General features: G+C 43.4%; 1 protein-coding gene across 3 annotated transcripts in view; it reads left to right on the top strand.

The window, feature by feature from the left end:
• The window catches only part of Prmt7 (protein arginine methyltransferase 7), a 35,552-nt gene that overhangs the window by 2,011 nt on the left and 21,555 nt on the right, over positions 1-11,986 (top strand). For all 3 annotated transcript variants that reach the window (XM_070004725.1, XM_070004727.1, XM_070004726.1), the window contains 4 exons: positions 2,850-3,027; positions 4,022-4,058; positions 5,393-5,542; positions 10,775-10,883. In XM_070004725.1, the coding sequence (XP_069860826.1) occupies positions 2,933-3,027; positions 4,022-4,058; positions 5,393-5,542; positions 10,775-10,883 (391 nt within the window). In that variant the 5' untranslated portion in view covers positions 2,850-2,932. The remainder of the gene's footprint in view (positions 1-2,849; positions 3,028-4,021; positions 4,059-5,392; positions 5,543-10,774; positions 10,884-11,986) is intronic.

Here is an 11,986-nt window from a genome sequence, read left to right as displayed (position 1 = left end):
GTTTGTTTTCACTTGTTCATTTTCACTTTAGCCAAACTAATTATTTAGTGTATATGATTGTCTAGACCTTTCTGTTACAATAAAAGCCCCTCCCAATACTACCCATCTTTTAAGTCTATCCTGAATATTCAAGCCATATATAATTTCTGACATAACATTTGGTAGACACAATTTTCCAAAGCACATTACAGATTCTGATAGTTGTGGGTTTTCTGTCTTCAAAAAATACACAGAAATATTGTGTCATGTATAATTATATATGTAAATACACATATAATATAGACTTTATTTATTGTTGGTTGTGGGGATTGAATTCTGGGCTTGGGCTCTGCCCTCAGCTCTTCAGCTCAAGGCGAACCCTCTACCACTTGAGCCACTTTGGTTTTCTGGTTGTTTTTTTTTTTTTTTTTTGTCGGTCGTGGGGCTTGAACTCTGGGCCTGGACGCTGTCCCTCAGCTCTTCAGCTCAAGGCGAGCGCTCTACCACTTGAGCTACAGCGCCACTTCCGGTTTTCTGGTGGTTTATTGGAGATAGGAGTCTCACAGTCTCTCCTGCCCGGGCTGGCTTTGAACCGCGATCCTCAGATCTCAGCCTCCTGAGTAGCTAGGATTACAGGCGTGAGCCACCTGCGCCTGGCGGTTTTCTGGTTGTTAATTGGAGATAAGAGTCTCACAAACTTTCCTGCCCAGGCTGGCTTTGAACTGCAATTCTCAAATCTCAGCCTCCTGAGTAGCTAGGATTACAGGTATGAGGCACCAGTGCCCAGCAAAACAACTTTTTTTTTTTTGGGGGGGGGGTCCGGTCATGGGGCCTGAACTCTGGGCCTGGGTGCTGTCCCTCAGCTTTTCAGCTCAAGGCTAGCGCTCTACCACTTGAGCCATAGCACCACTTCCGGCTTTTTTCTTTTCTCTTATGTGGTGCTGAGGAATCAAACCCAGGGCCTTATGCATGCAAGGCAAGTGCTCTACCACTGAGCCACCTTCCCAGCCCCAAAACTACAACTTTTTAAAACTACAAGTTCTTTGCCACTGGTAGAGTTACATCTAACAAGAAACTCATAAGATTTTATTAGTACCATAATAACAGTCTTCTCAAATCGCAGGTTATAACAGTTTGTGAGCTATGAAATCAACTTGGTGGATCATAAACACACACATACACACACATGCAAAGCAAATAGGACTGGAGATGTGGCTTAGTGGTAGAGTGTGAGGCCCTGGATTTGATTCCTCATCACATAAACAAAAATAAAAAGAGAAAAAATTATTTTTTTAAATGGAAAAGAACAACTTCAGGCCCAACAAATTAGAAACTATACAGAAAAAAATTAATTAAAAAAGCAAATAAATGGGATAGAACAACATATTGGAGGGCTTTCTCCAGAGACAGAATACATGTTATTTTGTTAACCTTTAAAAAAAAAAAGAGGTATTCATATTTGAACTTAGAGCCTCATGGTTGCTTGGCAGGTACACTATTACTTTAACCACACCACCAGCCCTATTTTGTGAAATCTTTAGTTAAATGTATATTGATTTTGTATAAAATATATATGTATTTTTTGTCGGTCGTGGGCCTTGAACTCTGGGCCTGAGTGCTGTCCCTCAGCTCTTCAGCTCAAGGCTAGCGCTCTACCACTTGAGCTACAGTGCCACTTCCGGTTTTCTGGTGGTTTATTGGAAATAAGAGTTTCATGGACTTTCCTGCCCGGGCTGGCTTTGAACCGAGATCCTCAGATCTCAGCCTCCTGAGTAGCTAGGATTACAGGCATGAGCCACTCATGCCCAGCCTGAAGCTAGTTTTTAAGAAGATGATGGGTAGGTGTGGAACAGGCATTTTGTGATTTTCCTTTTTTTTTTTTTGTCGGTCATGGGGCTTGAACTCTGGGCCGGGGCGCTATCCCTCAGCTCTTCAGCTCAAGGCTAGTGCTCTACCACTTGAGCCACAGCGCCACTTTCCATTTTCTGAGTGATTTATTGGAGATAAGAGTCACACACAAACTTTCATCCTAGGCTGGCTTTTTTTTTTTTTTTATTTTTTTTGTCGGTCGTGGGGCTTGAACTCTGGGCTTAGGCGCTGTCCCTCTGCTCTTCAGCTCAAGGCGAGCGCTCTACCACTTGAGCTACAGCGCCACTTCCGGTTTTCTGGTGGTTTATTGGAGATAGGAGTCTCACAGTCTTTCCTGCCCGGGCTGGCTTTGAACCGAGATCCTCAGATCTCAGCCTCCTGAGTAGCTAGGATTACAGGCGTGAGCCACCAGCACCCGGCATCCTAGGCTGGCTTTGAACTGAAATCCTCAGATCTTAGCCTCCTGAGTAGCTAGGATTATAGGCGTGAGCCAGTGGCACCTGGTTTACCTTTTTGTTTTCTTGGTTGTACTCTGGTTTGAATTTAGGCCCTTGAGCTTGCTAGGTGGGTACTGTTAGTTGAGCCATACTTCCACACATTTCAAATTTTTTTTTGGCTTAGTATGACATTTTTTTAATCCTGGGGATTGAACTCAGAGCCTAGACACTATCCCTGAGCTTCTTTTTGCTCAAGGCTAGCACTGTACTACTTGAGCCACAGCACCACTTCTAGCCTTTTCTGTTTATGTGGTACTGAGGAATGGAATCCAGGGCTTTGTGCATGCTAGGAAGCACTCTACCACTAAGCCACATTCCCAGCTCCTTTATTGTAGCTCTTTATATGCTGAGTATATAATTAAGGGGTCTCTTCCTGGAAATATTAAAATACTGATTAACAAATACTTTGAAGTGTTTCAATGTTTTTGTTAATTTCTTGATTCTTTTTCCTCTTTTCTTCCACCTCTCCCCACCCCCTTGATGGTTGGGCGCATGATTGAATAGATTTCTGACTATCAAATTTGTCCCTAAGAAGTGAACTTGGAGGGCTGCTTCTCTATCCCAACACCAGGAAGCTGGTTGGCACCATGAAGGTCTTCTGTGGGCGAGCCAATCCAACCACAGGATCTGTGGAATGGCTGGAGGAAGATGAGCACTATGATTACCACCAGGAGATTGCCAGGTAACAAGGATTGGCTACACAGCTGGATGGGGCACTTAGTCTTAGAGCAGGCATTTCAGAATACAGATGTAGATAATCAGGGGAGATGTGGTCACTAGCAGCTTTGGTTAGCCAGGTAGTGTGTGTGTAGGAGTTGATCAAAGTCCTGCTTGTCTGAAGTGCCATATGTCAAATAGCAGCAGCCTTACCAGAGTGTTAGAGGCTCTATTTAGTGGAGGAAGAAGGACCCAGGGTTCAGTAACAGGGAGTTTATGAAATTTAATTATGTAGTTAAATTCTCGTGTGTGAAAAAACAAAGTGTTTTCTTTTTCTCCTTAGAAGGCTTTTTTTTTTTTTTTTTGCCAGTTCTGGGGCTTGAGCTTAGGGCCTGGGCACTGTCCCTGAGCTGCTTTTTTTGCTCAAGGCTAGCACTCTACTACTGGAGCCACAGTGCCACTTTGGGCTTTTTCTGTTTATGTGGTACTGAGGAATCGAACCCAGGGCTTTGTGCATGCTAGGCAAGCACTCTACCACGAAGCCATATTCCCAGTCCCTAAACTACATATTTTTTTCCTTTTTTTTTTTCTTTTTGTCAGTCGTGGGGCTTGAACTCTGGGCTGGGTGCTGTCTCTCAGCTCCTCAGCTCAAGGCTAGCGCTCTACCACATGAGCTACAGTGGTTAATAGGAGCTAAGAATCTCACAGATGTTTCTGTGTAGGCTACTTTGAATTTTGTTCCTCAGATCTCAGACTCCTGAATAGCTAGGATTATAATTATGAGCCACCAGTGCCCAGCTTTGTTTGGATTTTGCTATTTAGTACAGGCTACCTTTAAACTCATGATTCTCTTGCCTCAGACACTGAGTGCTAGGATTACAAGTGTTTGCCACCAGCCTGGTTATTAAAATAACTTAAAATCAACCATGTATTCTATCTAATTGAGAAATTAGTTTATATATAAGGATGTTTCTTTTTGTTGATAATTATCAAAGGTTTTTGACTTTTCTCTTTTTTAGGTCATCTTATGCAGATATGTTGCATGACAAAGACAGGGTAAGTATAAAAGGAAACCATTATTTTTTGTGTGTGTGTGTGTGTGTGTGTGTGTGCGCGCGCGCGCGCACGCACGCACGTGCATGTTTACACACATACACATACACGTACTCTTTTCCTAGGGTTTGAACTCAGAGCCTGGGCACTGTTCTTTGGATGTTTTTGTTTTTGTTTTTTTGCTTAAGGCCAGCATTCTGTCACTTGAGCCATAACTCCACTTGTAGCTTTTTGTTGGTTAACTGGAGATAAGACTTTTCCTTCCCGAGCTGGCTTTGAACATGTTCCTTAGATCTCAGCCTCCTAAGTAGCTAGGATTAAAGGTGTGAGCCACTGGAGCACTTGTAGGAAAACATTTTCTTGATGTGGTGTTTGAAATCTTGGATTAAAAGGTTCAAAAAACAGCGGATGGCCAGTCGCTCACGCCTGTAATCCTAGCTATCTGAGGATCTGTTTGAAGCCAACCTGGGCAGGTAAGTGTGTGAAACTCTTATCTCCAATTAACCAATCAAAAACTGGTAGTGGAGATGTGGCTCAAAGTGGTAGAGTACTAGCTTCAAGTAAAAATTGCTCAGGGACAGTGCCTAGATCTTGAGTTCAAGCCCCATGACTGACAAAAACAAAATAAAAAAATGATACAAAAAGCAATGTAATGTAGTGGTTAGGACATTAAATCAATCAGGAGGCTGAGTCCTAACTCTGGCTTTATTTCTCCTCCTCAGCTTTATTAAGATATGATTGACAAATTGCTGGACATCACAGGTTTATACTTATAATCGTAACTACTCAGGAGGCTGAAATCTGAGGATTACATTTTGAAGTCAGCTGGGGCACAGAAGTCCATGAGACTCTTAACTCCAATTATCCAGGAAAAAGCTGGAAATGGAGCAGTTCTCAGGTTGTAGACTACCACTCATGAGCAAAAAAAGCTAAGGGAGAATGCCCAGGCCCTGAGTTCAAGTCCTAGTACTTAGACAAGAAAAAAAAGATATTCTTTTGTTAGGATTCTTTGTTTGTCTTAATGGTACTACTGGTGTTTGTACTTCAGGCTTCCCATTTGCTAGGTAGAGGTGTTCTACTGCTAAGCCATTATTTTTCGAGTGAATATTGAAGAGACAATTGCTTAATCAGGGCAGGAAGCTAAGCCAGCACTCCTAAAGTCTTCTAAGCCCTGCCTAGCTCATCTGAGCTGTGCTATTCCTTTAGAGACCAAGAAGGCCAGAGGATTCTGGCTTATATTGATGCTGCCAACTCAGACTCACCAACTGCATACAGTACTTTTTCACTTATTTTTAGTAACAGATGTGAAGTGACAGCTATTTCTTCTTCTCTCTTAGAATATAAAATATTACCAGGGTATTCGTGCTGCTGTGAGCAGGGTGAAGGACAGAGGAGAGAAGGCCTTGGTTCTTGACATTGGCACTGGCACAGGACTCTTGTCAATGATGGCTGTAACAGCAGGTGCAGACTTCTGCTATGCTATTGAGGTAAGACACACTGTTCTGGTCTGTATCCTCAGTTTTTTGTTTTTGTTTTTGTTTTTGCCAGTCGTGGGGCTTAAACTCTGGGTATGGGTTCTGTCCCTCAGCTCTTCAGCTCAAGGCTAGTGCTCTACCACTTGAGCCACAGCACCACTTCTGGTTTTCTGGTGGTTTACTGGAGATAAGAGTCTCATGGACTTTTCTGCCCAGGCTGGCTTTGGGGCTGGCTTTGAACCGTGAATCATATCCCAGCCTCTTTAATAGCTAGGATTACAGGTGTGAGCCACTGGCGCTTGGCTGGCTTTTGGTCTTGACTGGACATCAGACTCACTGATATGGCTTTAAAACTCAAGTGTAGTCTATCCCACCAACTCCCAAAGGCTGTGTGTGTGTGTGTGTGTGTGTGTGTGTGTGTGTGTGTGTGTGTGTGTGTGTGTGTGTGTGTGTGTGTGTGTGTGTGTGTGTGTGTGTGTGTGTAAACTCAAGTGTAGTCTATCCCACCAACTCCCAAAGGCTGTGTGTGTGTGTGTGTGTGTGTGTGTAAACTCAAGTGTAGTCTATCCCACCAACTCCCAAAGGGTGTGTGTGTGTGTGTGTGTGAGAGAGAGTGAAAACTCAAGTGTAGTCTATCCCACCAACTCCCAAAGGCTGTGTGTGTGTGTGTGTGTGTGTGTGTGAAAACTCAAGTGTAGTCTATCCCACCAACTCCCAAGGGTGTGTGTGTGTGTGTGTGTGTATGAAAACTCAAGTGTAGTCTATCCCACCAACTCCCAAGGGTGTGTGTGTGTGTGTGTGTGTGTGTGTGTGTGTGTGTGTGTGTGTGTGTGTGTGTGTGTGTGTGTGTGTGTGTGTGTGTGTGTGTGTGTGTGTGTGTGTGTGTGTGTGTGTGTGTCCCTCCCAGGGCTTGAACACAGAGCCTGGGCATAGTCCCTGAGCTGCTTTTTTTTGCTCAAAGCTAGTGCTCTACTACTTGAGCCACAGCACCACTTCTAGCTTTTTCTGAGTGTTTATTAGAGATAAAAGTCTCACAGACTGGGGCTGGGAAGGTGGCTCAGTGGTAGAGCGCTTGCCTTGCATGCCTGAGGCCCTGGGTTCGATTCCTCAGCACCACATAAGCAAAAAGAAAAAAGCCGGAAGTGGCACTGTGGCTCAAGTGGTAGAGCGCTAGCCTTGAGCTGAAGAGCTGAGGGACAGCGCCCAGGCCCAGAGTTCAGGCCCACGACTGGACCCAAAAAAAAAAAGTCTCACAGACTTTCTGGTGGACTTTTCTGCCCAGGTTGGCTTCAAACCACGATCCCCAAATCTCAGCCTCCTAAGTAGCTAGGATTACAGTCATGAGCCACCAGTGCTTGGCTTCCCCAGAGATTTTGATTTAATTTTTCAGGGATGTGGCCTAAAGACCTAGCTATTTTGTTATGTTTACAAATTTGCCATTTTATGTATGTATGTATGTATGTATATATGTATGTTTATATGTATGTCAGTCGTGGGGCATGAATTGTAGGCCTGGGCGCTGTCCCTGAGCTCTTCAGCTCAAGGCAAGCATTCTACCACTTGAGCCACATTGCCACTTCCTGTTTTCTGGTGGTTAATTGGAGATAAGAGTCTCTGGGACTTTCCTGCCCAGGCTGGCTTTGAACTGTGATCCTCAGGTCTCGGCTTCCTGAGTAGCTAGGTTTATAGAAGTGAGCCAGCATTTTGATTTTTAATTGGAGATGGAGTCTCACAACCTTTTTTTTCTGGTCGATTGTGGGGCCTGAAGTTGGCCTGGGCACTGTCCCTCAGCTCTTCAGCTCAAGGCGAGTGCTTGAGCCACAGCACCACTTCTGGCTGGTTTTTTTTTTTTTTTCTGCTTATGTGGTGCTGAGGAATTGAACCCAAGGCCTCATGCATGCAAGGCAAGCACTCTACCACTTCCCATCCACCTTCCCAGCCTCTCACAGCCTTTTTTGAATGAACTGACTTTGAACTTTGATCCTTCAGGTATCATCAGCCTTCTGATACAGCTAGGATTATGAATGTGAGCCACTGAAGCCTAGCTTGTTATTAACATTATATAGATGTATAATAGAACTAGAGGTGTGGCTCAAGAGTTAATCACCAGATGTGAGTGGAAAAACATTAAGTAGATAATATTTCTGGTAACACAGATAATATATATTGCTGTAGGGAATTGGTAAGTGTAAAATTTAAAACATATATATATATATATATATATATTTTTTTTTTTTTTTTGGTCGGCCGTGGGGCTTGAACTCTGGGCCTGGATGCTGTCCCTCAGCTCTTCAGCTCAAGGCAAGCGCTCTACCACTTGAGCTACCGCGCCACTTCCGGTTTTCTGGTGGTTTATTGGAGATAGGAGTCTCACGGTCTCTCCTGCCCAGGCTGGCTTTGAACCGAGATCCTCAGATCTCAGCCTCCTGAGTAGCTAGGATTACAGGCGTGAGCCACCAGCGCCCGGCTAAAACATATATTTTTTTTATTGTGAAAATACTGGACAGAGGGGTTACAATTACATGGGCAAGATAATGAGTACATTTCTTATCAAGCATTGTAGCCTCCTCCTTTGTTTCCCCTTCCCATTCTCCCCCTGCCCCCCAAAAAATTTAAAACATATTATGTTAACCCAGAGTTAACCACTGTTAATATTTTTGGGGGATTGAGAGTATATATTTAAGTACTGGCATCCGGCCTCCTATACAAAATTAGACTCAGGGGCTAGAAGCTCGATTCAAGTGGGATAGTACTTGCTAGGCCAGTGTTTAAACACCAATCCCACCAAACAACAAAATGGATTCAGGTGATTATTGCATTGGAAATAAAATCCCCAAATAACAATGGCTTCACCAAGATAGAAATGTTCATTTTATTTATTTATTTATTTATTTTTTGGGTCCGGTCGTGGGGCCTGAACTCTGGGTCTGGGCGCTGTCCCTCAGCTCTTCAGCTCAAGGCTAGCGCTCTACCACTTGAGCCACAGCGCCACTTCCAGCTTTTTTCTTTTTTGCTTATGTGGTGCTGGGGAATCGAACCCAGGGCCTCAGGCATGCAAGGCAAGCGCTCTACCACTGAGCCACCTTCCCAGCCCTCATTTTATTTTTTTATACAAAGTGTAGTGTAATATACTTGCCTACCTTGTCATTCTTACACTGTGATCCACATTCTCATAGTGTAGGAAGATGAGGAAATCCTATAGTTTATTTGGGAACAGTGTTACCCTGAGTCTTGGCAAAGAATTTTATGGTAGAAAAATCCATATTGGTTGCCACCAGATTATGTGGGACCTGCATGTCATGGGGTTTAACTTTTGGCACTTTGAGTTGGAGTTCTTTTTTTGTGCGCTGATACTGGGGCTTGAACTCAGGGCTTGGGTACTTTCCCTTAGCATTTTGTACTTAAGACCAGCATTCTATCACTTGAATCACAGTTTTCACTTGCAGTTGTTGGTGATTAATTGGAAGTCAGAGTTTCATGGATTTTTCTGCTCAGGCTGGTTTTGAACCTGGATCCTCGGATTTCAGCCTCAGATTCTGTTTTTTTTGGTTACGGTACCAATCCTGGGGCTTGAAATTAGGGCCTGGGCCTGTACCTGAGCTTCTTTTGCTCAAGGCTAATGCTCTGTCACTTGAACCAAGCTCTCCTGCTCTTTTGGTGGTTAATTGGCGATAAGAATTTCAGAGGCTTTCCTACCAACACTGGCTTTGAACTTTGATTCTCAGATCTCGGCCTCCTGAGTAGCCAGGATTATAGACATGAGCCACTGGCCCCCAGCCATAAGTATACATTCACCCCCCCACATGTGTGTGTATATATATGTATATCTATATACGTGTATATATATATATATACACACACACAAACACATATATGTTTATATACATATATGCACACATATATTCTTTATAAAAGAATATAGTATTTCCCCTTTGATAATATTTTTTAAATGTCCACAGTTGAAACTGTGGAAAATACAGAAAAAGATGTAGAAAAAAATGACAATCTTGTCATTGTGACCAGTCATATTTATCATTTTTTAATTTGTAATCTGTGTAGTCATCATGAGAGTTGTATGTTATGCACTGAAGTCGTTGGTACTATGAGGTCTAGACTGGGATGTTGGATGTAAGAGTTGGAGGGACTGGTATCTAGGGAGCTGTGAAAGACTCCGGAAAGACTTCCGGCAAGGGGAGGATTTGTTCTGTTCTGGGAAGCTGGGTTTGATTGGACAAGTGGGGCTAGCTGGTTGGACAAGTGGGGCTAGCACAGGGAAAGCTTGGACTTGCCTGTGAAACGCTCAGAGGTCTAGATGGCTGAGCATTGGTTGTGAGGTCTGGAAGGAAGTGAGGAATGTTGAAGGGAGATAAAATGGCTTATGTTGTAGAGGGTTCCAAGTACCATAAGGAAATTCAGATAGTTTCTGCCAGCAATGGGGTCTGGGACGGTTCTGAGCAAGAAGCTTACTTACTCATACTCAACACCGTACCTGGTAATAGTCTCTCTCTGGCAAGTAGAGCATGTTTCCCTAAATTTGTGTGGCAAGACCTCTTCTTGTTCTTTGGCATCACACAGTATAAGAGTGACATCTACTGCTCTTGCTTGGTACTGCAGGATTCCCTCAGCCCCGTTCAGTAGTAGGAGCTAGCATGTAGTGGAAATTTCACACTCTGCCTGTACCTTAAATCTGAATCTCATTCTCCTGGGCTTATTTTCATGACAAACATTTGTAGAATAAAGCAGATAAGTTATAAATCTTAGGACCAGAATCTAGAAATATTTTGCTAACTTTGTGGGTTTCTTTTTCCAATTAGCGTGTATTAGTTAGACATGGAGGTTTTTTGTTTTTGTTTTTGTTTTTGTTTTTTGTTGGTTGTGGGACTTGAACTCTGGTCCTGGATGCAATTCAGCTCAAGGCTAGCACTCCACTCCTTGAGCCACAGCGCCACTTCTGGTTTTCCGAGTGGTTTATTGGAGATAAGAGTCTCACAGACTTTCCTGCCCAGGCTGGCTTTGAACTGTGATCCTCAGATCTCAGCCTTCTAAGTAGCTAGAATGACAGGTGTGAGCCACTGGTACCTGGCTGACATGGGTAATTTGTTTCCCTCAAAGTATATTTGTTTATATAGTATATATGTATCAACTTTAGTCCCTCTGTTATTCTCCCTTACCCTTTGGTAGGATATTTTCCAGCTTACTGCTGCTCTTGTTTTTTTTCTTTCTGGTTTTGGCTCTGCTTTCCAGGTTTTCAAGCCTATGGCTGATGCTGCTGTGAAGATTGTAGAGAAAAATGGCTTCAGTGATAAGATTAAGGTTATCAACAAACATTCCACGGAGGTGACCGTTGGGCCAGGTGAGAGCTACACATCCGTGTGGAAAGCTTTCCTCATTCTTATATGAGGGAAGAAAAGGTTGTTTCCAGTTCAATAGGTGTAGCTTCTTTAATCCTCTTTTTTTGTGTCTCTTGGTATTTGTCTGTTAAAGCAAGTAGCTAATCAAGTACAGCAGTCATATAAATGGCACCTTTTGCTTTAACAAGTTGGACTTCTTGCATGGCCCAACTCTTAAGTTTGGTTGACAGAAATAAAATGAAGGTCGCAGAAAGAAACTTACTTAGTTGGGGCTGGGAAGGTGGCTCAGTGGTAGAGCGCTTGCCTTGCAGGCATGAGGCCCTGGGTTCGATTCCTCAGCACCACATAAGCAAAAAGAAAAAAGCCAGAAGGGGCACTGTGGCTCAAGTGGTAGAGCGCTAGCCTTGAGCTGAAGAGCTGAGGGACAGCGCCCAGGCCTAGAGTTCAGGTCCCACGACCAGACCCCCCCCCCCAAAAAAAAAACCCTGAAACTTACTTAGTTGTAAATTCTGCCCCAACGTACAGCAAGTAAGATTATTCTGTGTGGACAGGCCCTCTATGTATCTAGAAATATTGTTTTCTAGTTAGAAGGAGCAAATCAATTCAGACTTCTAAAATTTTACATACCCTTTGATAGTTGGAGAGTACATTTGAAAGATTTGCAAAGTAAAGTAAAACATTTTCTATTTTTTTAGAGGTATTTTAGAATTGAAATATCTACCTAAAGTCAAGTTTTCACCCCCATTGTGTGTGTGTGCGTGCGTGTGTGTGTGTGTGTGTGTGTTGTTGTGGGTTTGAACTCTGGGCCTGGGTGCTGTCACTGAGCTCTTCAGCTCAAGGCCAGTGCTCTACCTCTTGAACCACAGCGCCACTTCCAGTTTTCTGGTGGTTAATTAGAGGTAAGAGTTTCACAGATTTTCCTGCCTGGGCTGACTTTGAACCTTGATCCTCATATCTCAGCCTCCTGAGTAGCAAGGATTATAGGTGTGAGCCACTGAGCTTGATGTAAAACTTTTTTTCTTTTCTTTTTTGTTGGTCACAGTACTTGAACTGAGTCCTGGGCACTGTCCCTGAGCTCTTTTGTTAAGGCTAGATAAGACTAGTG

The sequence above is a fragment of the Dipodomys merriami genome, unplaced genomic scaffold, assembly GCF_024711535.1.
Source record: "Dipodomys merriami isolate MVZ:Mamm:240054 unplaced genomic scaffold, mDipMer1.0.p SCAF_64, whole genome shotgun sequence".
NCBI classification, from domain to species: domain Eukaryota; kingdom Metazoa; phylum Chordata; class Mammalia; order Rodentia; family Heteromyidae; genus Dipodomys; species Dipodomys merriami.
Note: the sequence above shows the minus strand (reverse complement) of the source record. Positions and strands in the feature narration are given on the sequence as shown.